The 27,034-nt window shown below is 42.7% G+C and overlaps 5 protein-coding genes across 5 annotated transcripts; 2 read left to right on the forward strand and 3 right to left on the reverse strand.

The window, feature by feature from the left end:
• Positions 1-99: 99 nt before the first annotated feature.
• On the forward strand, positions 100-2,632 carry BCIN_07g06240 (hypothetical protein). Its single transcript, XM_024694219.1, has 6 exons — positions 100-693; positions 790-858; positions 918-1,141; positions 1,235-1,370; positions 1,427-1,612; positions 1,680-2,632. The coding sequence occupies exons 1-6, from the start codon at positions 493-495 to the stop codon at positions 2,391-2,393; spliced, it is 1,530 nt and encodes a 509-aa protein (XP_024550008.1). The 5' UTR covers positions 100-492; the 3' UTR covers positions 2,394-2,632.
• An 83-nt stretch (positions 2,633-2,715) lies between these two features.
• Bccdc36 lies at positions 2,716-6,057 on the reverse strand. The gene is made up of 9 exons (XM_024694220.1): positions 5,905-6,057; positions 5,346-5,450; positions 5,126-5,270; positions 4,313-4,782; positions 4,168-4,241; positions 3,788-4,113; positions 3,516-3,719; positions 3,316-3,457; positions 2,716-3,260 (listed from the first exon to the last, which is right to left on the reverse strand). Exons 1-9 carry the CDS (start codon positions 5,915-5,917, stop codon positions 3,207-3,209), a joined length of 1,533 nt encoding a protein of 510 aa, XP_024550009.1. The 5' UTR covers positions 5,918-6,057; the 3' UTR covers positions 2,716-3,206.
• Positions 6,058-6,193: 136 nt separating this feature from the next.
• On the reverse strand, positions 6,194-10,308 carry BCIN_07g06260 (hypothetical protein). Its single transcript, XM_024694221.1, has 6 exons — positions 9,877-10,308; positions 9,020-9,819; positions 8,938-8,965; positions 8,126-8,886; positions 7,283-8,076; positions 6,194-7,223 (listed from the first exon to the last, which is right to left on the reverse strand). The coding sequence occupies exons 2-6, from the start codon at positions 9,293-9,295 to the stop codon at positions 6,830-6,832; spliced, it is 2,253 nt and encodes a 750-aa protein (XP_024550010.1). The 5' UTR covers positions 9,296-9,819; positions 9,877-10,308; the 3' UTR covers positions 6,194-6,829.
• Positions 10,309-11,751: 1,443 nt separating this feature from the next.
• BCIN_07g06270 (hypothetical protein) lies at positions 11,752-14,976 on the reverse strand. The gene has a single exon (XM_024694222.1). The coding sequence runs from the start codon at positions 14,174-14,176 to the stop codon at positions 13,661-13,663; it is 516 nt and encodes a 171-aa protein (XP_024550011.1). The 5' UTR covers positions 14,177-14,976; the 3' UTR covers positions 11,752-13,660.
• Positions 14,977-16,797: 1,821 nt separating this feature from the next.
• Positions 16,798-21,066, forward strand: Bcsmc2. The gene is made up of 6 exons (XM_024694223.1): positions 16,798-16,957; positions 17,017-17,057; positions 17,111-17,231; positions 17,284-19,695; positions 19,744-20,417; positions 20,476-21,066. The coding sequence occupies exons 1-6, from the start codon at positions 16,931-16,933 to the stop codon at positions 20,738-20,740; spliced, it is 3,540 nt and encodes a 1,179-aa protein (XP_024550012.1). The 5' UTR covers positions 16,798-16,930; the 3' UTR covers positions 20,741-21,066.
• Positions 21,067-27,034: the final 5,968 nt, after the last annotated feature.

A 27,034-nucleotide genomic window follows, 5' to 3' on the forward strand; every position in this document is an offset into this window, starting at 1 on the left:
TCAGCGGCGCGGCAAGCGTACTCCGCAGATGTGGTACCTTAGTAAAGAAGAGGAATTGCAGGACTGGTCCAAGTGAAAAAGATGGGATGCGCTTTTCGTGGATTTGAGGCTGGTCACAGCGAGAATGCTTGACCGCATACCGTTCGGTTTTAATCGCCGTAGGGCCCTCTATGAAAAGTTTACTTTCCCTCTCTTCCTCTTCTCGTCCTTACTTTTGCTGATTGCTGTCTCTAATTTCTCTTACTGGTTAATACTGGTAGATACTGGTCTTGATTGCACATACATCTTTGTCTTTGCTTGACGTATTGATATGAGATGCATCTTACTTTCTTTTGAACCCTTCCAACGCTCTATTGATTACTAGGTAGCTAGTAGTGTTTCATTCACTCCACAATCTTTCGCAATCTTTTTCTCGATCTACAATATATCTTCCTTTCCTTTCGATTTCAAACGAGTTTTTTTACGTCTGAAGTCGCAGAGACCACTTGGAATATGCAAAAACCTCCCGCCTGGGTAATAGCCGCGTGGCCTGAGCCCAATTACGTCGATCCAGAAACACATGGATGGGGGAATGTTATTTTGAATATCGTGTTATTCGTAGTTCTATGTTGCTTTATTTCACTGAGGATATGGACGAGGACAAGACTGAGGGCTTCCTTTGGGGCGGATGATATGATGATCTTATTTGCTATGGTTGGTTTTGCCTACTATCCAAACCAGAGTCTGCGCGTGCAAAGAAGATGGATGCAATATTACACGATTGGAAATGCTAATGCCATGATGATGTAGATTCCAACGACCGGGTTCTTCATTTTGAGTCTGCTGGCAGATCTGAAATTCATGTGGACCAGACATCAAGTATGTATCCCTCTCACAACACAAACCCTTCTCTGTGTCCATCGCTTACAATAGTCAAGTACGACATCCCTAGCTCACATGTAGAATTCGGACTGAAGATGGTTCTCTTGATAGAGATCATGTTCGCATCAGCATGCACCTTCACCAAATTGTCCATGCTAATGCTTGTCCGTCGCATGTTAACCAGTGCCACGATATTCTGGAGACGAGTGACTCTGGGTGCTATTTGTATAGTCGGGTTACAAGGAGCGTTATTTTGTATCGTGTTGGTGTTTCAATGTAGGTTAGTTAAAATCATTGCTTTTTCCTATGTTTGATATGCCAATGAGGGGCAAGTGTTAAGATTTGCAACGATGTACATACTAACACGTCATAGACCCCCGCAGGACTACTGGAAAATTACCGACGAACCCCAACCGAATTGTATAGACCAATCTTCTACACTCCTTTTTGCCGGAATCGTCAACACTCTCACAGATTTTCTCGTGGTCATCCTCCCCATCCGTACAGTGGTAAAGTCTTCTCATTCCTCTCATCCACGAACAAGAACCTAACTAGAACAAATTAGTACTCAACAAATCTCCCCCGTCGTCAAACCCTCATCGTCTCTTTCCTCTTCACCCTCGGTTTCCTATCATGTTTTGCAGGTGTCATCCGTACATACTACATGTACCAAGTAACACAAACATATGATCAAGTATGGGCTTCCTTTCCCGTATGGGTTTCCGCAGCTGTGGAACTATATGTTGGAATTGTAAGTCTCTCAACGCTCCACCTTCCTCCGCTTCCTAAAATTCTAGACTCTAATACTTCCCAAATAGATATGCACCTCTATCCCCGCCACAAAGGTCTTCTTCGCAACCTACATTCCCAAAATCTTTAATTCCCACCCGTCCCGCCCCTCCCAATCTTCTTTCAGCGCCCCAAATATTTTCAAGAGTCTCCCAATCCCACCTCCCGGCTTCGGCATCACATCAACCTCAAAATCCACAAACTCTCTCCCCAAATCAAAATCACGCTCAAACTCCAATCCCAAAATCCTCCACAGTCAAAGCTCCCAAGTTCCTCTAAACGGACGCGAAGAAGATACACAATACGATCACGACACCGACCTCGACCAAACCATCGGAACGAGTATTTTCGAACTCGGCTCCTACACAAACCGCTCTAGCAAATCGAGCAAAACAAGCACGACCCCAATAATCGCAGACGAGGAAGTATACATCGGAACCGCATCCGTGATATCACCGCTGAACAGCAACCCCGTTTCCAACAGCACCAATAATATCGCGAATCTAGGACGCAGTATCCTGGGCTCCGTGCGACGGGATAAATTAACGCTCGGTGGAGATCGCTCGCGAAATCGATCGAGGTCGAGGAATCGATCGAGAAACCAGGACAGAGAAAACGACGATCCCTATATGTCCATCTCTGAAGAATCGCGGCGGAAAGAAAAGGAAGGGGGCTGGGATATACATATTGATGTGGTGAGGACAGTGGAGGTGGAGGAGGAATGTATTGCAGAGAGGATATGATGTGGTGTGATGTGTTAATGGATAATGGATACGCCCTGGAGGCTCGACTTCAAGTTTAAAGTCTTGAAAGTCTTGAAAGTCAAAAGTAGTCTCGGAGAGGTCTTTGCTTGATGTTTTCGTGTACATAATTTTTTCTTCTTCAAACTGTATCTTATTGTACTGTATGTAGCTTGATTGTTGGACTTTGTATGTAATGATCTTAATGAGAATATTTTGAGGCTTTTCTAATATATTGCGCATGGTTTGATTGTGAGTTCTTTGGGGGATACCAGGTTTCAAGCAAGCAAGCAAGCAGTTCAATCGACATCAATTTTGATGAGAATGTCTAGATAGTAGATATTAAGCATCTTGTTATCTTCGTCGCGCCATAATCACCGCACATCAACATCAAGAAACACTAGATTCACTGAGCATCACATCACATCACAGCGTGGTATAAATGAGGCAACGCACAACGCATTTAATTGCTACGTCAAATCCCTCTCTCTGCCCACCATACCCGCAACCGTCCCCCATCCAGCGAGTTTTGTACAGCTCCACAATCGAAACGCCAGCCAGTCATAAAAGAGTCCAGCAGCCAGAGCAAGTTGTTCCCTCCTATTTACTCCGCTAAAAAAGAAAGCCAAGCCCCATATATGCCCCGCAGCAAATACAAGTCTTGTACCATTGATTAGAGAAACGAGGATACTATGTATTCAGCCGTGTGAAATTATTCATGTTATTTTGATCGATACGTGCGGTATTCATGAAAATGTATGATTCCGCCCGTCGAGAAAAAGAGACCGAATTTGACTATGGGTTGTATTGGATAAATTAAAACCGATCTTCGACTCTTTCCAAATCATCATAAGATAATGTGAATTCCCGCTACAATAAAGTTAGTTAAACATACTTGGGGTAGAATGAATACCTCGACACTTACTCGTTGTCTTGACCAAGTCTTTACATCGAAAAAGATGTAATAGCCTTGCTCCATCTGTTGGGTGAGTTGACGGGGAACCATCAAATCATCCTTGGTAAGCCAAACTTGCATCTTTTTATGATAACGCCAATTCCTATTGCCACTATCAAGCAAAGAGTATATTAGTAAGTGACTTGCGATAGACCAGGTGTTTTACTTACAGCTCCCTAGCTGCCATAAGCTGCTGCTTGTCACCCGGATTACTGTAGAACATAAACAGTAGGGCTTCTTCGTTAAAATTAGGCATCTTGCTTTCGAGGGGAGCAACATTAAGAACACGATAACATTCAGGTAGGTTGAAACGAGCGACATCTGGTCGCGGGGGCTCGTTGTCCCATAGAGAGTAAATTTGGCTTGAGATAGGTCTTGCGAGTTGTTAGCATGGCTAAAATATTTGGTTTGAAAGGCAGAAAGCTGTCAAGCCAATACTCACTGCTCAGAATTTAGATCGAGACCCAGGTGGCTGATGTCAGTTCCAGTAACAAGAGCAGCATAGTCCGGAAAATTGTTCATCATGTAGGAAAATCCCTTGAGTCCAAATCTGTCGGTATCACTCATGTGAGCTAATGGATCTTGTACTTTTGAGTCCGCGTTATCAGCACTTCTTGATAGAGAACTAGGGTCGAGTTCTTGTGCTTGGGTCAGGGTTGATGGACCATCTGGTCGCGAGTTGGTTGTCGTGGGCATATTAAATTGTTGATTGTCGTCTTCTCTGAGTGGTATTGGATTTGAAGAGCCAAAATTAGTGTCTGGAAAGCTCTAGGCAAATTGGTCAGCAAAAGTTCAATACATTAGAGGAATTCATTAACATACCCCGACTTCATTCTCTCCAAGGCGTGGTAAACCTTGCCGGCTGGAGTCTATTGGAGATCTATTTGTGGATGGGCCTGAATCAAGGATTAAGTTAGCCGAGCAGGACAATATTATATTACCCAATCACCATTGGCAATCTACTCACCTGACAAACTTGCTGGTGAATCAATTCTATTACCTGGTGCCACTCGACCACCAGTAGATAATGCATTTAAAAGGCCATTACTCCTGGCTTGCTGCGGTGGGTTATTAGAACCAAATCCCAATCCACCACCAGCTCCAAACCCTACATTTTGTAATAGACCAGAACTTCGATCTTGGCCGATCTCTCCATTCGAATTGCCCAGAGGTGGGAAATCATCTGCGCTTCTTGGTTGTGAAGACTGACCAACTGCATTTTGAGCCCCAAATCTGAACCCCCCCGAATTGTTCGATAATTGAGTTGATGAGTTGAAGAGCTCGTCTTGCTGCTGTTGTTGCTGTGCAGCATGTTGTGCGGATAATCCAGCTGATTGCTGTAAACGTATATTTGCTGGGCCAATATTACGCGCTCCTGCCGCTCCCCATGTTGACTGGTTGTGCTGTGGCTGATTTCCTGATAGTGAGGGAAATTCACTAAATGATGTGAGCAAAGTCAACTGTCAAGCTTTGTAGTGTTGAGAGAGAAATTAATGAAACCCAGACAGAATTAAGCAGACAGTGTAATCTGTACTGAATGCAGCAGAGCTATGAATTTTATCTCTAACGTATGGAACCTGACTGTGTGTATTTGAAGATTGTTCGAATTTTTGTACCTTCCAGGACAATATAGATGTGGAGGGACGTCATCTCTTGATGAACGTGCTTTTCCCATATTTGAGTAGTTGTAGAAAAAAGGGAAAGATTGCAGCAAGAAGAAAAACTCTCAACAGAAAACTGAGAAGTAAAGTACAAAATTCAAAAGTAGGCAACGACTTACGACAAATCTAATGGTGTTGCTGGTTGTGAAGATCCTCCTATTGTTTGTGCAAAGCTTGCCATAGGTCCATTGTTTGGACGTGGATTTCCTAGACCTGCTCCCCCCATCGGTACACCTCCAAATGCCCACGTCGCTCCATTGTTTGCTAGAAGTCGTAAACAAACATCAGTATACCTAAAGCTTCTCCCAATGTCTCAAATATGAGGGGTGTGAATCGTACTCATTTTCCCACTAGGTGGTATCCTATTTGATACGTTCCTGTTCTGCATCTGCTGTTGATTTGGGAATCCATTGGGTATGCCACGCATGGCCTGCGGTCCTACACCTGAGAAAACAAAGTCAGCACATTTCCATAACTAGTCCTTCCGGTACAGAAAGTCCAATGAAAGCCCCATGATAGCTGCAGGTTAATGCGCCCAAAAACTTTCCAGCCACACCAGCACTTCCTTCAACGCCGAATATCAGATCTAGACTTCTCCCCTTCGAGATACGCCAGCAGACCCAACAACTACCCCTTCATGGAAGCTCTCTCGTCCAATCTCGTCTGGGTTATAAAATACAGCTTCAAGCAGAGCTTGTGCAATATTCCCGCGATCCATCCATACCCCCGCTTTAGAGTCCCTATACACTGCTGGCAGTCCACTGGATCCCGTATCCTTCTGACATCCGGTATTCTCTCGCATTTGAAGTACCATCCAATGCAAGCTGTCCCCCTTCTCTCTGGCAGCCGTGCAGCGGGGCAGTTGTGGGGTGGAAAAGGGAGTTGGAGAGCCTCATACCTGGTCGATTCATGGTCGATGTTGCGATTCCCGATATTAATTTTTTCGTATTATTTTTCGACTTAGGACGAGAACTTGTGCGCTTCTGAATGTGTTGTGATAGTAGAGTCGTTGGTTCAATTAACCATTGAATTTCATGAAGCTTGGGGAACCTTATTGCGCGCATGGGCACATGCCTCCCCGTAGTCTACTTCTGGATAAGGTCGGTTACAACTTACAAGGAACCAACCACAAGAATACATCACATCGTCTAGAGATCACCAATGCATCGGACGCGGAGTATAGAAGGTGGAAAATAGATATAGAAAGTTAGAACTTTTCATACCAACTTCTATTCGAGATTTCATTAGTATTTACGCTACTATCAAATGCCTGCTTAGGTCGTACTTGTTGAAACTGGAATCTAGACAGCTGTGTGCTCATGTATATAGATAGAGGTAAATCTCTAGATATCTATACAAATGTTTACTTTATTATTCACTTCGCACAACGTCAAGGCTTATGGTTGCTCATCCATTCATTGGGATCTTGTTGTTTGATTTGACATTATTGGGGTGTCAGATTATACCACGCATAATGCATTGATATATGATCACATACTCCGTGCAAGCAATGCTTTCTCGTAGCATCTGATGACCGCTGCTTCACCCTAGGGAAGATGGGACCCCGCTCCTGTGCCCTCTCCTCGATGATTACAGCCACGCGGTCATTACGACTGCGCTACTCTGTGCTAAAGTTTAATAAGCTGTCCTATTTCTTCTTCTCTTGGATTTCCTCAGTGTAGCGTTTCAACACGATGTCCTCTAGTCCGGTTGTGAGATTTACTCTGAAGTAGCATCACAACGGGAATTTGAACACCACGTAGCTATTCCAATTTATGGTAGTCCATACGATAAGTTTTGTCTCGGAAATCTCGTCTTATTTATCAATAGCTCCCACTTTGATTGTTCCAGGAAGACTGTTCGCTCCTAAAATCGCCCCCATACTCATTTTGACTGTAATCATTACTTGTCTGAGCAGGAGACCACCCAGAGCTACTAGCTACGTCGACGTCCGTGGCCACTGACTTTCCCCTATTGCTCATCTGAGGTGAGCTATCACTCTGATCACTGATATCCATAGCAGAGAATACCGCCTTCATGTCCTGCACATCTTTGCTCTCAGCGTTCTTTGGCGAGGAGGTTCGATCCTCGACGAATTTTCGTATAGATCGGATTATTGGATGATACAGTTCGTCGTTTGGTAACCACCAATGCATGCAAGAATTATCTCGAAACAGTTCCGCCATTTTGCTTCTGAAAGCGAAAGTTTGTATGAAACTAGTTGTTGTGTTAGCAGTAGAACATCTGTGAATACTGTGAACAGTAGTGCATATTACCCCTGAGACTCTATCGTTGCCAACTTTCGGCGCATCCACATATTATATTCTTCATCTTTGGATAGAAAAAATACCGCAATACCAAGACCTCCTTGGAGACCAACGGCTGCCCCTTTTGGTGTCTCTGGGTGATGCAAAATTGCCTCATACATCTGACATAAATCCTCAGATAACCTGTTCATAACTTCAAAATCGGGTGGCATCTGCATCGCCTGAGCAGTATGCAGTCCATGCATCAAGGCTACAGCATACCGATCCATTGAATCTATGTTAATCGTCCAAAGCGGCCCACGATAAAGTAAACCTGGCATGCATGGATCAAATAGACTCCCGGGTTGTGCTGTGGGAAAATCCGTGACCAAATATCGACTATCCAGCAGCGCTGGATCCATGTCATCTCTCCAATTCTTCATCCGCTGTGCCATCTTTGCATTCTCAAAGACAAATTGTTCATGAGTAATTTCTCCTTTTCCTTGCTTCGCAAATAATGTCGACATGTCTTTGCCTACAAGACGCATTGCTGACGACTGATGCTCCAATCTCCATACTAATTCATCTGGCTCTTGCGCGATTTTATTCTTGAAATATTCCTGTGCGTATGAAAACCATTCTCGCGAAATGGAGGCATCAAAACCACCCATAATTCCCGCCATGACATCGAAGCGTGTATACCAGCCGAAAATGGCGCGGCTTATGCCTGTCTCAAAGATGGTTTGTGGGGAATATAGATCTATTAAAATTTCGTATGCAGCCTTTTGATGGCCTAAAAGATTCGCCCAATCCCCAAGATACTCCTGTAAGTAATCAGTACACCATCCTGGAGTATTCATTCGTGATACATACTTCGATCGTTGCCAATTGTAAGATAGCTAAAAGTGTACCTGTAGTATGCTGAGCACCTTTCTTTAGTGAGACCAAAAGCAACGATACTGCTTTATTGTAGTATTGTAGAAAGTCTTGAATTTTGCCTTCTTGTTTCTCTACTGCATATTGGAAAGCTGAAAACCCTACCACTGCGTAAAGAAGTGGTTCATGGCGTATAGCGACATCCAATAACAGTTTGTGAATAAAGCCCTCGTTGTTGGACCTTAAGCTATAATGCATGAAGGTGATATTTTGACAGTAATATGTTAAGTAGAATTGTAGATCGGGTGGTAAATGCGACCAGCTGCTCCATGATTTATCGGACCCCAAGTCATTTGCGAGTGTCTGGTCGTAGAATTGGGGACTACCGCCAAGTTGGTCAAATGAAGAATAGCCAATAGAGCCTTCAGTTGAAGGTGTCGGGGAAGAACCTGTTTCTTGTATCAAAGAAGGGGTCTCTGAGCTTTGCCTCGTACTACTTTTAACACGAGTGGAAGATTGCGAACTTTGTGCGCTGGCATTGAGGTTCGTGCTTTTTGAATACTTGGATTGGCTTTCGATCTCATCTTCATCTCGAATAACCTCCAGACGCTCAACGTCTCGGTCCTCGTATTCATCCTCAGATGAACCAGGGCTCTCTGATGGCTTTGACTGCCCAGCCTTAGATGAAGTGTTTGCTGCACCCTTTGTCGATTTCTGCACATCAGGGTATACGCATTCTCGATTGCCTTTTGTGCATCCTATATGTTGAGGTTAGCAGCATGTTACCAAATATAAGCTCATAATCTCACTATCACATTTTGGACGGTGTTCGTCACACTAGAAAGTTAGCACGTTTTTGATTTAAAAAAAATGCAATTGTCAAGTGAGTACCTTCACTCGTCTACTGCGACAAGTATAACAACCAGATCTTGTCCGACGATGCTTCACATGCTCAGTTCCCTGACTTGATTTTCGTCGGTTTGGTTTCGGAATGGGCCCAATCATCGTTATGTCCTGGGCCCCAAAAAGATAGTTCAGATCCGCATAGGACCGGGCCGAACTTAGGAACCGTTGAGAATGCTGTGCCTGAGGGTCGCGCTCGAGTGTAAGAAGATGCTGACCCGGTATTGATTGCTTAGACAGGTCTAGGCGACCTGTACCAGTCATGATAACGAGATGTGGTGAGCTACGAGCAGCACCTTTCGTACGATATTCAAATAGATTGGAATGTGTGTTAAGTTGTAGTTTCCTAAGCACCTTCTACATCAAACTGTTTGCTCTATTGTGGAATTTGGAGCAGTTGTCGAAGATACTCTAACGTTGGTGGGGACTGTAAAGAGTATAATCTTCAAGTACAGCAGTCGATGATGTATGAATGGATCAGCATATACAATTATGGAGCACACGGGTAGCTGAAGTTTCGACTGTTCTGGAAGTGCCCAGCTTATGCACAGTGCCCTTCCGTGGTGATGTCTGGCGATATAGATTTGGAACTGGTTGCGGTGTACAGTTCTTTTGTCATGGGGTGTGGATATTAAAGTTTCATGAGATGAAATGACACAAAACCTAATCCATAGAGCTATCGAAGGGCTTCTGGAGATGCAAGACTAGCTAGCTGCATCGGAACTGAGATGCAGCAAGGCGAGGGGGTTTCCAGTTATCCAACGAATAATATGATCTGATGTCAGGATCTGAAAATGTTAATATCATGAGAGAAAGGGGGACTTTATCTGCCGGGCGTTGCATACGTGTGAGTCCTGATAAGAGGGAATAGGTTATTAGAGCCCGGGAAAAGCTGATGATTTCGAGATTTGATTACTGGTGTAACGACTAGACAAGGGAACTCATGTGCCTCATCAATCTCAGGAGAACCTATTGCGTCGTAGACCCGGATTCCGGGTACTACAATCTAGGGTGGGGTCGGTCAAGATGAGAAGTTCTGTACATAGGAAAGTAGTAATTCTTTTGGGAATTTGGAATATAAGGAACAGGAGAGTTTTGGATTGTGGGTGAGCTGCAGTACAATGTGGAGATGATTTTACGGAGCGCCACATTTTCTGTCTGTGCAAGTTCTGGTGACAAGGTCCAGGGTCAGGCCAGTCAAGAAGAACAACAGATGCTTGGGTTTCAAAATTCCAGATGCTGTTATTTGAATGCCTTAACGTGCAGCTTCCAAATCCACGAGTTGAGTGTTTTTAAGGTTTTTCATGACGTGCACTAAGAGAATGGAGAACAGCTTCCATTCCACCACCTAGATGCATGAACCAAGCATGCACAGTGTCCAGAGCCAAATCAATGGTAGGGCCCCCTCGTAGTACTTAAGCTCCACACAGCACTGCCAGGCTAGTCAGTAACAGGAGCAGTTGCCACGGCGAAGATTGGTAGGGCGTGGCTTCTACGTTTCTAGAAACAGATACTGCTAGGTCGACCGTCATGAAGGATCAAGATTTAATATAGGATTCCAGAATTCCAGAATCCAAGAATCCAAGAACCCCAGTTCAAAATCTCAACACATCGATCGGAATATAGAAAACCTACGGCCTGGTAAAGGTATGACGAGGGGCCGGGACATCGTGCTCAGTGAGTGCATGAAAACCTTCAGTGAGAGCCGGGGTGATGTTCCAAATGGGGCGGTATCAATATTGAACTTAATTTATAGCGTCCGGCTGGGAGTCGGACGATGTGATTAGCAGCTGTGTACAGCAACGATCGGGACAACTCTGTGCCGTGCCGGTAGTGGTGACAGGAATTTGATTCATCTAGCTCATCATCAACGTTCTTTAGCCACATAAGAGGTCGCATTTTACCTCACAGTGCATTTCTCAAGCTTGTTGACAAACATCAATGGGTACTTTGCAACCTGCCAATGGTGCCTGTACATTTCAGCTAGTATGTAATCTCATCGTCGGAGAACAATTAGCACGACAAGATTCTATTGGTCTCGGAATGGGGAAAAGCTGTCTAGTGCCGGAGTGTTCCAAAAGCAGTAAATTGGTGGCAGGAAGCCAGCCAGGTAAGGACGGGCCGACAATCGATCATGCCCGAACCAAGGTGATGGGACTTCATTCCTTCGCAAGTGCGTACCCAGCTGGAATTTAGATCAATGGCTTGATGTATGGGAAATAGAACACGGCATTATTTTTTGATTATCAGACCTTGATGTCAGATCATCAAACACATCGTCTTGTAACCTCGTATCTAAATGCGTGTGTGTATGTTTGCTATTGATGTTAATGCTTCGAGAATGCCTACGTCCTACCTGCTTAATATGTAGCATGGAGCGTGGTATATCATTGCTGCTCTAGCTTCACGCAGCACCGAGGTTGATCTGCATTGTATCAAAGAGGAAGGCGAAGAACAGGGCTCCGGAAGGCTTGCACCACTATCCGTGGAAGAATGTGTAGATCATTTTGTGTTCGGAGTATGGTTATGTTTGATAAACCCCGTACTACCTGATCAACGAACCACACACAGGTGGGCGATGGTGATACACAATGACAATTGTGAACTGTCCCCCAGCCATCTCATATGTACACGATTCCAAAAACCGATAATTAGGCATAATTGCGGTATCTGATAGGTGGATTAGTTCTCAGGAGCGAGGTGAAGGAAATTCTCGAATTTATCTCGTCTCTCATTCGTTTAGGGCTAACGCATCCATGGCAAAATGACCTGATTAGTTGGAGAATGAAAGCGGTGTCACACAACCTTGAGTGAAATGGGCATTTTTCAACAGCGTTTTCGTACAACCCATCCTGTCCTCACATCCTCATCCTCATCCTCACGATATAACACATCATCGTTGTGCTCTTGCCGCATGCATGAAAACTCAATTCTAAAAACTTTGAAGTTTGAATACGAGTACGAAACATCATACGAATACATCAAAGTCAGACAGAGTCCACTTCTAATTGGACTCAGATGTACCACCTTTTCGGTGCTGCACTGAATCCTGATATCAATATGGTGAAGGGGGCGGCTCCACGGGCGAAGCACTATAATACTTTTAACTCCACCACGAATCCTTAATTGTGCCATGTGTCCTTCCCCCATGGCAAGTTCCTTGGTGTGATGTCAGAATGTCAGACTTACAGCGCAACTTTTTTTTTTAATTATATGAATGGGACCGAAAGTTTCTAATGTTCTTCCGTTCATCATTTCTCAGCCCATAGGATCTAGCTTTTGGGTCTGGATTTACTCTAGAAAACTGATCTACCTATCCACATTGCACGATCATCACCTAATAGCTTTGCAAGGCAAATGGTAGTAATCTACTGGTGGAAGTATTTACCATGGATTTTCATACTACAGTGCTCCAGCCCTATTGAGCGGCCCAGAATCACATCGAGAAGATTTTCATTACCAACTCGTAATGTCAACTAGTGTAACTGAGAATCGAGATGTCACCATTGCAGCTTCTCAAGATAGGTGATCGACTATATACCAGTTTCTACTACTAGCCCTGAAATGCCGCTGGATTGGTTTGTTCACATACTTCACTCTAAACCCCATGTGGCTGTTGTAAAGAATAATGGGGACTTCGTGGGGACTTCGTGGAGACTGCCGGAGCACTTACATTACTCAGCGGCGATCATGGCATGAGCTTGGTAACACTTCGGCGATTGGTCTTCCATAATTGTTAGGTCGGCCACAACCTATCACACTCCTCGGTCGGCACCGAAACGAGCAAGATCCCGTTCCACTTGCAGAGGTCAATATCGACCAATTTGTTCCCAACATCTTAATGTCCATTGACAAATAAGGGTTGTTGGACATACAATACGATATTATACTTGATATAATTCTACGATGTACGTTTTTACAGTGTTGAATTAGAGCTGATAAGCTCCTGGTCTTTAACAGGCTAATAATGTATGAACGAATGAGGTCTGAGAAGTCTGGAAGTTGTTTATAATCACCAACAGTTGCAAATCCGTCGATATCGATCGAGCATGCAATAAGATTCCCTTAGTAACCCGTCGATTTGCTTCCTGTTGAACATCATAGGCACGAATATATCACATTCACATGCAGTATAACTCTTCTACCAAGTGGCTGCAATTTGTTTGCAATTCTAGTCTATTTAAGAACAAGTGCTGAGCAAAACTTTTTTCTAATATCCATGACAATGCCAAATATCTCGAATGAGTGAGAGCATATCTGGGAGAAACAACCACCCTGGTCTTTTAGGGCCAGATGGCTCTTTTAAATAAATAAAAATCTGATACTCCCGGTTTGGGGTATCCTAAGAAAACAAACACATAGGGGATTCTTCGGTCAACGAAAACCTCATTGATAAAGCCCAATAAAAGAAGTAACGAGGAATCCAACGAGAAGGGTATCTAAGCTCCGTTAGAACTCCCAATTGAATTCTCACACCAGAAACTGGTAACCGGGACAAAAAAAAAGAAATAATAGAAGAAATACTTATTGCACATGGTTCCTGAGTATCCTACGATCCCATCGTGTGTTGCAGTAATGGTCGTCGTGAAGGGGCAGTTTCGGTGGGCTTTATGTGTACAGGCTGTTCTTCTACCTGTCGCCTTGTTGATATTGTTCTTCGGAATAAGTCTTAGCGAATGGTGCGTCCACAGGAGGCTCCATGGGATAATTCCTCGAGTCCATACTCTCCTCGAAGCTATTATCATATTGATTATCCCCTCTATTGATGTCCCTCGCTACTCCTCTTTCTGTGCCCGGTATGATAGGTATGCGCGCTGGCTTGTAACCGTTATGGCCTTCCCAGAAAGGGTCCCCTCCGTGTGCTTTAGCGATTGCGCTCAATTTACGATATCTTCTCTGCACTACTGATGCATTCACCGATCTGGGTGGCCAAGTGTCATTCTGACGATGTCTTCTCTGTTCTCCATTGAAAGCAGCAACCAATTTTTCACAATCCTCTTTCTTCAGAGTCTCGGGAATGCCACCTCCTGCAAGCTTCATACTTTCATTCCACAAGACCTTATCCTCATCATTGGTCCACAAATATACGTTTCCACGCTCAAGCCGTTGCCAATCAGGTTTTCCGTTGAAACCTGCCGAAGTCATCGTCACGTCTAGATGCTTGACTGATGAGGACTAAGTGGCTGTGGGAAGTTTTAATCCTGTTCAAGATTTGTGATGTTAAATTGGAGGCAATAGGCAATGCAGCAATTTACTTGGCTCGATTCGATGTTACGGTAGACGTTGATATCGTAGAGGGTGGACAGGGGTAAAGTGAAGCGGTTTAGGTTGATGGTAGCGTTGAAAAAGGTTTGAGATACAAAATGGCGGTGGTAATACTGCTTGGCAAATGGCTTGATGTAATTCGTGTTTGGCGGTTTTGTTTCGGATGTTTGACTTCGAGTTGATTTTGGAAATGGATGGAGAGAGGATACTTCGAATCTATTTAAGCACATTTGGCCTCACTTTGGCGAGGTTTGATAGAGAGATAATGACTGGAAATACTCTCATTTTGTGATTGGAAATGGTCAGTTTGAGTGCTAAAATGACATTTTCCGCTTGATATCAACACAATGACTGCAGATAGCAATCTGTATGAGTAGGAACAGGCCATAGGTGACTTAAAATCGACAGTATGATGCGGATTCTAGCACTGCTTACTCCAAATACACATTATGGCTTGAGAAAGATATTGTCATGACTGAAAATTCATTCACTCGATGACTAGAAATAGATGTCTTAACTCCCAACAGCTACTTCTCGATCAAACATCAACAGAGTGACTTTGAATAATGTCTTTCGTGAGTGTGAATAGTATGACAAGTTACTAAAAATAGACGACATTGCGTATGTTCTTGGACTTTCGATTTCGAACAGGCGTAATGACTGAGAACAATAATTTTCATGACTAGGAATTGGGAGATGGGTGACTTGAAACGAATATTTTGACTCCAAATAAGCATTATGCTTCAAAAAGCTCATCTCCAGGACTGGAACTGAGCATTTCTGACCAATTACTGGATCGCGACTCGAAATGTGTACAGTAACTACAAATTGAGGCATATATGAATAAGAAGTACGATGGTTCCTACAATTCAAATAATATATGATTCGAAGCGTCAGTATTCGGATTCGGTAATATGAGTATCCTATATGACTAGTAATATCGACATTGACTCCCTATCATAGCATCTTCAACTCAAATAGACGTATTTACTTGGATGGCCACGTTATGATTAGTGGTATCGGCAGTTGTTATGTATGAGTTGCGATGTGACTCGAGATATTGTATTCTGAGTGGAGATGGAAAGAATTATAATGCAGGGCAGTAATAACATACACTCACAACGCATCACATGAAGAGTCCAGATTCTCTCGCCTACCTCTCACTACCCGTAGCCTATCTACCTAGAAGTCCCATCAATCCTTTTGGCTGACAAATGTTTAGAAATCAAACTGCCTCAACCTTTTTGACAACCCCCTCCCCCTTTATTGCCCGCTTAGTAATGATAGAACAAAGGTAATATGAGCCTCATATCGATCCTTACCTTCTCACATATATACTCAGGCCGCACAAAACTATCTGCCGTACAAATATGGAGGCTTCAAGCGATCTCATTATCATTGGCCCTCGAGACTCCACCTGTGAAGTACGTGTATGATCCAAGATGCAGCTCTTACCATAAAAAGCACCCCTCAAGATAAAGTATCCCTACCAAGCCAAGCGAATATTCTGTTTGGTGCATGTTATTTCCATGTTTCAGAAACCCCTTTCTCTCAAAACTTGATAGAGGCTACTTAATCATGATAGGTAAATTACGTACGAAGTGTTCTGGTCAAAATATACCAGAAAGTTTTCAAGACTTCTCCTTTGTGGGTATGCAAATACTTGATGTATAACTTAGTAGTGAGTTGCGGCACTACCTTCCGAGAGTCGGGTGAAGCTTCCTGGTGTAAGAGTTCTAAAGACAGTATTACAAACGACATGAAACTGAAGACAAGAAATTATAAACAAGCTTGGGTTCGTTATCATTGAACTAGAATGTATCCGGCTCGCTTGAGCGTTCTTATAGTTGGCTTACCACCACTTTCTCCGTTAGATATTTGCTTTCACGTCTGCAATGAGCCCCTTAAAACTTCAAACGACTTTTACCACCACCCATTGCTAACATGAACATAGTACTATCTTGCCCTTATCCATCTTATTCAGCCACAGGCTTCTGATCCAGGCAACTCTCACACATATCTGGAACATTTTTTCGGACATTTCGTAAGAAAACTAGAATGTCTGATTCCAGAGCTACTATCTTTTACCTTGTTGTAGTCCCCTTCAAGTTTGGCGAGTGGCTTGCTAATGAAAATGTTATGAATGTATGCGATGGGTAGTTGAGACTTTTGAGACCTGAAGATGAATATATGAGATCAGTAAGTTTAAATATACCAGAATAAACCATAAAATATATGCACTTCTTTGAATCATGCCACTTGAGTTTTTCGGGGTCTCGTCTCTCTATGCTATACTGACTTCTGTTCGTGGTAAATCGGGTAGAGTATGAAATTATTGCGCGCCTGTAGTTTAGTCAAGGCGCTTATCATTTCACAGCTACATACTATTATTGGTTTACTACAATTTCAATCCTATGCGCATTTGCATTTGAGTGATGCGAAATTGTGAAAGTTATTGATGAAAGTCTGGTGTGACGGGATAAAGTTTAACGATGAGGAGGGGTACGGAATGGAATAACCAATTGATCCGAGGTTGCTGCGGACCCAAATTGCGTTGTTTACTCTCACGCGCAAATCAAAATATAAATATTTACGACTTTACGACCAACGATATTACGACTCAACACCGCCATAATGAGGGTAGTAGAAGTCATTATAGATGTATGCCTCATCAGCAAACTGCTCAAAATCCTTAGATCTCTTGGCTAACTCATGTCCAGGGTTTCAAATCGTACGCTGTGCGTACTGTAATTTCAGGATGGTAAACAATGCAAACGAAAGATTCTTTGGTACATATTCTTACATCTGATCTAGGGATGAGAGTTTCAATTCGATTACTGGTCTGAACGGTAGTGGTAAATCAAATATCCTCGACTCAATATGTTTTGTTCTTGGTATTACGAATATGACAACAGTTCGGGCGCAAAATCTTCAGGTATATTATAGCCCCTCACATGGGCATGAAACGTATTGATAGGCGTCTTTAGGATCTGATATATAAACGTGGACAAGCCGGAGTAACGAAAGCTAGTGTGACAATCGTTTTCGACAATAGAGACAAGAAGAAATCGCCCATTGGATTTGAGGAATATGCTCAAATCAGTGTTACTCGACAAATTGTCCTGGGAGGTACCAGCAAATATCTGATAAATGGACATCGAGCACAACAACAAACTGTGCAAAACCTCTTCCAATCCGTCCAGCTCAATATCAACAACCCCAATTTCTTGATTATGCAAGGACGAATCACAAAAGTGTTGAACATGAAAGCGGTAGAAATTCTTGCCATGATTGAAGAGGCAGCAGGGACACGAATGTTCGAGGATAGGAGAGACAAGGCTTTCAAGACAATGGCTAAGAAAGAAATGAAGGTTCAAGAGATCACTGAGTTATTGAAAGAAGAAATCGAGCCAAAGTTGGAAAAGCTGCGGACGGAGAAACGGGCTTTCCTGGATTATCAACAAACACAGAACGATCTGGAGAGACTCACAAGAGTGGTGGTGGCGCATGATTACTTGAAGAATCAAGAAAAGGTTGCTCAATCAGCTAATGATCTCGATCTCAAGAAACAACGGGCAATAGAATTGGAGGAATCTGCGAATCGATTGAAAAGCGAAATCTCATTCCTGGAAGAAGATATCAAACGGGTAAAGGCACAACGGGAGAAAGAACTAAAGAAGGGTGGAAAATCCTCGGCTTTAGAAGAAGAGGTTAAGAAGTATTCTCATGAATTGGTTCGACTTGCGACGGTCATGGATCTGAAAAAATCAAGTATGGCGGAAGAGCAGGAACGAAAGTTGGCAACGCAAAAGACGGTTTCCGAGATGGAATCATTACTCAAACAAAAAACCAAGGTTTACGAAAAAGTACAATCACAATACGACAAGGCCAAGGAAGATTTAGAGAAGCAAAACTTAGAAGCCGAGACAAAAGAGGAGCTTTTGCAAACTTTACAAACTGGTGTCGCATCCAAGGAAGGTCAAGAGAGTGGATATCAAGGACAATTACAAGATGCAAGGAATCGAATGAGTGCTGCATCTACCGAGCAAGAACAAGCCAAATTGAAGATCACTCATCTTGAGAAGCGAATCAAAGAAGAAGAGCCAAGGTCGAAAAAGGCTAAAGAGCAGAATGCTGGACTACTTGGAGACCTTGAGGGATTACGATCTGAAGCTCAGAAACTCGAAAAGGAGCTTCAAAAATTGGGCTTCGAAGCAGGCAAGGAGGATGATATGTACAAGCAAGAATCGACTATTCAGCAGAATATTCGAAGAATTCGAGAACAGACAGATGTATTGAAACGTAAAGTAGCAAATGTGGACTTCAATTACGCAGATCCTACTCCAAATTTCGATAGATCGAAAGTTAAGGGTTTGGTGGCTCAACTTTTCACAATCGACAAGAACCACACAGCTGCGGGAACAGCTCTCGAAATTTGTGCAGGTGGCCGATTGTACAATGTTGTCGTTGACACAGAAGTTACCGGTACTCAATTACTTCAAAATGGAAAATTAAGGAAGCGAGTCACTATTATACCCCTGAACAAGATTGCCGCTTTCCGAGCCTCAGCAGAAAAGATTGGTGCTGCTCAAAGAATTGCCCCTGGCAAGGTCGATCTCGCACTATCCTTAGTCGGATACGATGAAGAAGTTTCGACTGCTATGGATTACGTATTCGGAAACACTCTCATCTGCGCAGATGCTGCTACGGCTAAGCGGGTTACATTTGATCCTTCTGTTCGTATGAAGAGTATTACATTAGAAGGTGACTCTTATGATCCATCTGGTACATTGTCTGGAGGTAGTTCTCCCAACTCAAGCGGAGTTCTAGTCACTATGCAGAAGTTAAATGAGCTTAACAAAGAACTCAGATCACAAGAGAAAGAGTTGGCTGATCTTCAGGCCACCATTGCCAGAGAGAAGAAGAAGATGGACCAAGCACGAAAGATCAAACAAGAATTAGATCTCAAATCTCACGAGGTCAAGCTTACAGAAGAACAAATCGGAAGCAACTCCTCCTCGTCCATTATCCAAGAGATTGAGAATATGAAGGCTAGCATTATTCAACTCAAGCAGGACCTGGTCGAAGCAAAGAAACGACAGGATGAAGCCACAAAAGATATCAAACGTATTGAGAAGGATATGAAAGAGTTTGACAGCAACAAAGATGGCAAGCTCGTTGAGTTGCAAAGCTCTCTTGATTCTTTAAGGAAAGCACTCACCAAGAACTCTGCGGCTGTCAAGGCACTGCATAAAGAGTTGCAAAGTGCCCAGATGGACACGGAACAAGTTGGAGGTGATCTTTCAAATGCTCAAGAACAACTCCAAGAAGTCGAGCAAACATTAAAGGCCCAGGAAGAAGAAATTACAAGTTTAGTCTCTGAGCAGGCCAAGGTCAAGGTTAGTAATCATCTTAAAAATCATATGTACGAAACTAATGTGGTATAGGATTCGCATGATATCTCACAGGCACATCTCGACGATGAACGAGCTAAATTAACAGGATTTGATGATGAATTACATTCTCTTGAGCAAGCATCAAGATCAAAAGCTTCTCGCATTACCGAAGAAGGTTTAGAGATGCAAAAACTTGGCCATCAGATTGAGAAGTTCCACAAAGAGCAACAAGTGGCCGTGCAAACAGTATCCCACATGGAACAGGAGCACGAATGGATTGCTGACGAGAAAGACAATTTTGGTCGAACTGGAACTCCCTACGATTTCAAGAGTCAAAATATCGCAGAATGTAAATCTACATTGAGGAATCTTACCGAGCGCTCTCAAGGGATGAAAAAGAAGATCAATCCTAAGGTCATGAACATGATTGAAAGTGTTGAAAAGAAGGAAATTGCACTTAAGAACATGATGAAAACCGTCATCAGAGATAAGAAGAAGATTGAAGAAACTATTAGCAGTCTTGATGAGTACAAGAAGAAAGCTTTGCAAGAGACATGGCAGAAGGTTAATAAAAATTTCGGACAAATCTTTGCCGAATTATTACCAGGCAGTTTTGCAAAGTTGGATCCTCCTGAAGGAAAGACTATCGCGGATGGTTTAGAAGTCAAGGTGTCTCTTGGTAAAGTTTGGAAACAGAGTTTAACAGAATTGAGTGGTGGACAAAGGTATTTACTTCTACGAGATTTTTGACTATATTTACATTTACTAACTCACAAATCACAGATCACTAATTGCACTTTCACTCATCATGGCTCTGTTACAATTCAACCCAGCCCCAATCTATATTCTCGATGAAGTAGATGCTGCGCTTGATTTGTCACATACGCAAAATATTGGCCGTTTGATCAAAACTCGTTTTGGTGGCAGTCAATTTATTGTTGTTAGTTTGAAAGATGGCATGTTCCAAAATGCGAATCGCATTTTTAGAACGAGGTTTAGTGAAGGAACGAGTGTGGTGCAGAGTTTGACGGCAGCAGATTTTAATTGATTGGTTTTTGAGGGGGCGAGGGGCGGGAATCGATGATTAAATAGGCAGGTTGTTCACTGAATGTTGGTCACTTGGGTTGATGGCGGTATGGATGAATGTATGGATGAATGGTTGGATGGGTGGTTGGATGGATGAATGAATGATGGCGTTGGTTTTATATGTATGGCGTATTGGGGATGGGGAGCAGGCTTTGGAATAGGCGAAATCCTTTGAATGTTACCTAGGCATGAGGGGGAAATAGAAGGTGGGGGAGAGGGGGAGGGGGGAGAATAACTGAAGTAATGATTGTATGAATGAATATGATGAATCTACAGATATTTAAAATGACTTTTTCTTGGTGATGGGATTTTGAGATAATGATAGTGTGAGGATATTGAGATTGTTAGGGATGGGATGACTTGTGTGTGTATTTGCACTTTTGATATTTGGTTATCTAGGTAGGTAGTTTGATGCTATGAATATCTGGTAGAGAATATCCATCAATCGCAGTTACAATTAGAGAGACAGAGAGAGATATCGTATATCGCAGCTTATCAATATTGCAATGGTATGTAGGTAGCACAATTGATTACAAGGCTATTTGGTAGATAGATAGATAGATAGACTATAAATAATAGATGCTCAGGTTTCAACCCCTCAAGGGTCATCGTCGGTCTAGATTGGATTGGATTGGATTGGATGGGGTGGAAATTTATTCATCGTGTATTCATCGTATTGATTGATTGATTGATGGTTGATGTGTGCATGGGATGAACGGTTGAGCTGGATGAATGGGGGATGGGTTATCGAACGCCTTTTTTTTTTTTTTTTTTTCTTCTTCTTCTCTTTCTCTTTCTGGTAATTTTTGTGTGTGTGTGTTATGGGATGGGACGGCTGAGATGGGTGATGGGTGGTGGGTGGTGTTCCCTTTGGGCCTTTGGGGGGTTTTTTTTCGTGTATTGTGCATTGTGCTTGGGTGGAAGGGGACTGACTGGATGGGATTAGATTAGATTGGAATGAGGAGAGGGGAGAAAGTTGGGGGTTCTCATTCACATGTAAATTGTTGTTGTTGTTGTTGTTGTTGTTGTTATTGTTGTTATTGGAACTCGGCTGGTTGTGTATGGGTTGGTTTGGATGTTTGGGTGTTGGTCGTGGGGTAGGGGAGAGGAGGGGGAGGGGGAGAGGGAGAGGGAGAGGGAGGGGGAGGGGTATAGAATCTAGATGTATATTGGCTATGAGAATTATAGGATAGGATGAGATTGGATTGGATTGGATTGGTAGGTTCGGTGTGTAGAGCCGAATCTAGAGTCTAGAGCCTAGAATTTGGAATTTGGAATTTCAAACTTGGAATCGGGAATCGGGAATCGGGAATCTGGATGCAATGAGAATCACAGGATTGGATTGATGATAGGCTCGGTTTGGATGGAGAGCCAGCTGGTTGGGTTTAGTGTGATGCATGCATGTGTATGGTTTGTTTGCTATGTATGGTATTTGGTATTTGGTATTTAGCATGGTGCGGTATGCTATGCTATGCTATGCTATGCTATGGTATCTAGATACCTAGTGAAATACCTCCCTACCTATAGCTAGTACAGAATAGAAATAGAGGTAGCGATGATGATTTTGTGAGCTTATGAAAGCGCCATCTCGTGAAGGCGGCGTGCTGTGTATATATGTATATATATATATATATATATATGTGTGTGTGTGTGTGTGTGTGTATGTATGTATGTATGTATGTACAGAATATGTAATGCAATGAAATGTAATGTAATGTGTAATGTGATGTGATGAAAGTAACTTAAAAGTGATGGATGATAGATATGGGAAGTTCGGAAATTACATTTGGATTCGGATTAGGATTTGAAATGGCCTTTTATTACATAAACTAGGTACGCTACGCTACCTACGGACGGTGAAAGCCCGAGTCCGAATTCGAGGCTCTGAGTTTGGGGATGCGAGTCCGAGTCCGAGGTTTGGCATTGGGATTGGGATTGGGTTTGGGATTGGGTTTGGGGGCATGCGGTGGATGGGGAGGAGGATACAAAATATTGGATACGGTCAAAAAGATCGTTGTGTGTATTATTTTCTAAGAAAAAAAAAATTAAATAAAAAAAAGATTTATATGAAATGAAATGTTGTTATTTTTGATTTTGATTTTGATTTTGGGTTGGAGATACTGAATTAGAAGCTTGTGATTTATAATAAAAGTTTATTTTACTTGATTTGTTATATGCTTTTTGAATTGTGGTTTAATTTTACAATAGTATTGTTTTTTTTTGGTGTGTGTGTGTGTGTGTGTTTTCTTTAAAAAAGGCTATTTTGATGGGTTTGATATAAGGAGGGGAGTTGGGTTTGTAGATTTAGGGTTGTTGGTTGGGACTTAGGGTTATAGATTGTGGTTTTTAGACTACTTAACTCTACTATAGCGATCTACTACCTAATTGTGAAACCCCTACCTCCCTACCTACCTACTTACTTATCTAAATATAAATCCAAGAAAGAATATACATTGTACAAACCACGGAAAACGGAGCCCAAAAATCCCAAATCCCCCCAAAACGGAATCCAAAGAACCCCGAAAAAGACAACGGACAATTCGAAGACTTAGAGCAAAAAGCTATCTCCGTTTGTATCCGTCTGTATTCGTTTATTTCGATCTACCGAATGGAATATTTGGATAGAGATAGAGATAGAGATAAAGATAAGGAAGAGGAAAAGGAAAAAAAAAGCCAAAAAAAAAAGCCGAGATAAGTAACTATGCGTTTTCTCTCGGCATGTGAGCTTGGATTCGGATTCGGATTTGGATTTGGACTCCCTAATTGGGAAGGGGTGGGTGGCAAGATACTTGTAGAATACGCGGAGTTTTGTTGATGGGTAGATGGATGGGTAGAGATACCAGGAGCGAGGAGCGAGGAATTCGGATTTTGATCTTTATGCGTTGTGATGTGATGGGATGGGATGTGGTGGGATGTAGGATACGATATGATGCGAGAATACTAATGACTACACTATACGATGGATACGATACGATGATGTGATGATGTGATGAATGCTATACGATGGATACGGCGAATACGGTCAATACGGTGGGCGATATTCATGTGTGGTAGTGTGTGTATATGTTACTACTCCATATAGTATGTTATATGATGTTATGTGATGTTATGTTATGTGATGTGATGTGATGTTATATACGAATTACAGTATAGTAAGAAAAGAAGATGCCACTGCGAATTCGTTTCTGTATGTACCATACCGGTATGCACGTTCATTGCACTTGCATGGATGTGCATTGGGTATGCATTCTTGTATGGTGGATTAGATGGATGGGCGGAGTATGCGAAGTATGCTAAGTATGTGAGTAGTCTGAACATGTGTGTTGGTGTTGGTGTTTGGGAGGCGAGTTTGGGAGTTTGAACTTTGCTTTGCTTTGGATGGAGGATGGAGAGTGTGTGAGCGTGTGAGCGTGTGAGCGTGTATCATTGGGGGTGGGGGTGGATGGGTGGAGGGAGAGGAGGTTAGTGTCGGGTTAGGGTTATGGTGTGTATTGATGTGTGTAGTATGTGTATTTGTGTGCGTAAATCTTAGGATCTTGTACTATTTTCAAGTTTTCAGGGTTTCAGGGTACCCCCCTCCCTCCCTCTTATTATTCTGTTTGCAAAAGGATCGTTAACACTTAAGTTAGTGTTACTTAGTGTTGCTTTGATAGGCGGGGAGTGATTTGGGTGGATAGATGGAGAGTTTTCGATTCGGAGGGTTTGGTGGAGAGGGAGAGATATCGGGAGGGGGAGGGGGGAGGTTTGTGGAATATCTTGATGGGGAGAAGGGGAGGAAGAGAGAGGGAGAGAGGATTGATTTATTAGATAGGTAGGTAGGTAGGTAGGTATGTAATGTACATTGGATGAAGGAAGCGTGATTGACGATTGTAGTTTTGGGATCGGATCTTGGAATCTTGGACTTTCTTGGATAATGGGGATATTTTTATAAGAGAAACAATAGAACATTCACAGAAACTTGGAATAGGGGTCCTGGGGCATTTACTAGGTAGTGTGATTGAACCCCATTTATTAACAAGTTATGGATGCTATGTTTGCGCAATGAGAATGAGGACCGATTGAGTGTCCATTATTAAAAATGTTAATTGAGTGGTTTGTACGTGTGTGTGTGTATGTGTGTGTGTATGTGTGTGTGTATGTGTGTGTGTATGTGTGTATGTATGTGTGTATGTATGTATGTGTGTATGTGTGTATGTATGTATGTATGTATGTATGTATGTATGTATGTATGGTTATCATTGTGTGGGATCAGAGACCAAGAGAAAAGACCCCTATTTTATTATTCTCTCCCTACATGTTATTATTTCATCATATGAGGCGGGGAGTTTCTTGGTTCGTGAAATTAGTATGAAGATTATCTTTTCTTGCTGGGTATGTGTGTACTAGGTATGCATACCCTTTTCATCAGGTGATTTCTGTATATGAATATCTTGGCTATCTTATTAGATACATACTCACACCATAGTGATCCATCGTATACATCGAATGTCGAATATATATATATATATATATATATATATATATCTACTCACCATAGACTGATCCTATACACAATCCATCGAACGTTCATGTCTACTTCCGCCAAACTAAAAATGGCATCCAGAGTCCAAAGCTCCAGAAACTCTCTTTCCAGGGAAATTAACTAAATAAATAAAATCCCACACACCCCTACGTTGCTGAAAAAGATAACCAGGGGCCCGGGGGGTTACATTGCATCTCGAAGATTTTCTTTCTAGAAGAACGTTAGTGCGCGAGACCAGACGAAATTTAATTCCTGTACGGAGATCTGGAAAAGAATCTTGGAAGCCGAGACCAGACCCTGATTTTGTGATTTAAATAAAAATGGAATGCGTTGAAGAGGGGCTTGGGTGGGTTGCACGTCGTACCTTACGGATTATGGGGCAAGATGACTTGGATGGTACAGGAAGGAGTCCAACAGTATGTGTCGTAGGACCGCAGGAGAGAGGTGGAGACGTGTATGTGTGTAGGGTGAGGGACCGAGAGTGCTTAGTGGAAAGTTAAAAAGATGGAAAGGATAGGAGAGGAGAGATTTTGGGATAGATTGGAAAGATTGGCCCGAGAGATGTTGTGATAACGTACGTCGATGTGTTAGATTGTATCAAAAGCATGATGAAACTAATTAATAAGAAAGTCAGAAACGAATTCACCAACTACCGGCTGCAAAGAGAATGAATGGACTGAAGGTTACTCTGATGTGATATCACGTACCTACAACGAAGATCAAATGAATCGAAACTGACCGACCCAACGGCACTCTCATCATTCAAAGCACCATCCGAGACCCGTGATCTGTGACCTCGCCAACTTTGCACTTTACCCGTTTGCACAGCCCATTGCGATGATCCAAAAGTGGAAAGCAGGACGCGCCTTCACTTCCAAGGTTATCATCATGCTACCTTGGTCGGTGGGTGGTTAGAGTGAGCAGACCCTTTCTTATTCTCTTGGCTTGGCCGATTTTAACTTTTTTCCCCTGCTGCCCTGTTGTTCTGTTGAAGTCGAGCATCCTGATTATGTGCTGGGAGTGTGAAGAATGTTTGGGATTTTGGTGTCGAGAGTAGAGAGGTAGAGTAGTAGAGTAGTAGAGTAGTAAACAGATGGAATATCGTGAACACCGCACATATTGGCCAGAGAGTAGAAATTCGACAGCAGAAAGTGGAAATTAAACCTCCTTTCTTCAATTCGCTTCGATTACCACTATACGCTTATGCAGTCGTATCTACCGTGTATTTATATTATCTCTAGTTATACCGAGAAGCATGAATTAATTCTCCTTTTCCATTTGCCCCCCTCTTTCCTACGATCAATGATACCCTTTGAACCCTTTTTGTTTCTAGCTCGCCCATCAAAAGAAAACCACCCCACTGAAGATCACGGATTCATGCTAAGTTCCAACTCATTACTCGAACCCTAGGCAGGTTGTCATTGGTATTATTGTTGTTGTGAGGTGTCTGTCTGTATCGAGTACCAACGGACAATATTGTATTCCCTTTCCGGTTTTGGCAATCCCTCCTTGTACAGAGTCTTGTCTCTGTGATCACTGCTCCTGACTTTCGTATATCATTTTTGCCATGTCTGCATGTACATACAGTTGCACATGCACAGTCTAATGGCTACGCCCTCCCCCCTGCTTCTACTCTCGTTCTACTCAAGTAATACCCAAGACTCTAGAAACAACAGAAACAGCCGCGCATCAAGAAAGATTCCTCCCCACTAAACTGCGAATATCAAACGTGTG

Source organism: Botrytis cinerea, chromosome 7, assembly GCF_000143535.2.
Source record: "Botrytis cinerea B05.10 chromosome 7, complete sequence".
Lineage (NCBI taxonomy): Eukaryota > Fungi > Ascomycota > Leotiomycetes > Helotiales > Sclerotiniaceae > Botrytis > Botrytis cinerea.

Coding starts and splice junctions, on each gene's coding strand:
- BCIN_07g06240 (XM_024694219.1), top strand. CDS start 493: ATGCAAAAACCTCCCGCCTGGGTAATAGCCGCGTGGCCTGAGCCCAAT. Junction 1,142..1,234: donor GTGTTGGTGTTTCAATGTAG/GTTAGTTAAAAT, acceptor AACACGTCATAG/ACCCCCGCAGGACTACTGGA. Junction 1,613..1,679: donor TGGAACTATATGTTGGAATT/GTAAGTCTCTCA, acceptor CTTCCCAAATAG/ATATGCACCTCTATCCCCGC.
- Bccdc36 (XM_024694220.1), bottom strand. Junction 4,783..5,125: donor GCAACACCATTAGATTTGTC/GTAAGTCGTTGC, acceptor CACATCATTTAG/TGAATTTCCCTCACTATCAG. Junction 4,114..4,167: donor TTGGAGAGAATGAAGTCGGG/GTATGTTAATGA, acceptor CAATTTGCCTAG/AGCTTTCCAGACACTAATTT.
- BCIN_07g06260 (XM_024694221.1), bottom strand. CDS start 9,295: ATGACTGGTACAGGTCGCCTAGACCTGTCTAAGCAATCAATACCGGGT. Junction 8,966..9,019: donor GTCGCAGTAGACGAGTGAAG/GTACTCACTTGA, acceptor CTAACTTTCTAG/TGTGACGAACACCGTCCAAA. Junction 8,077..8,125: donor TACAATTGGCAACGATCGAA/GTATGTATCACG, acceptor GATTACTTACAG/GAGTATCTTGGGGATTGGGC.
- BCIN_07g06270 (XM_024694222.1), bottom strand. CDS start 14,176: ATGACTTCGGCAGGTTTCAACGGAAAACCTGATTGGCAACGGCTTGAG.
- Bcsmc2 (XM_024694223.1), top strand. CDS start 16,931: ATGAGGGTAGTAGAAGTCATTATAGAT. Junction 17,058..17,110: donor CGTACTGTAATTTCAGGATG/GTAAACAATGCA, acceptor CATCTGATCTAG/GGATGAGAGTTTCAATTCGA. Junction 17,232..17,283: donor TTCGGGCGCAAAATCTTCAG/GTATATTATAGC, acceptor AGGCGTCTTTAG/GATCTGATATATAAACGTGG.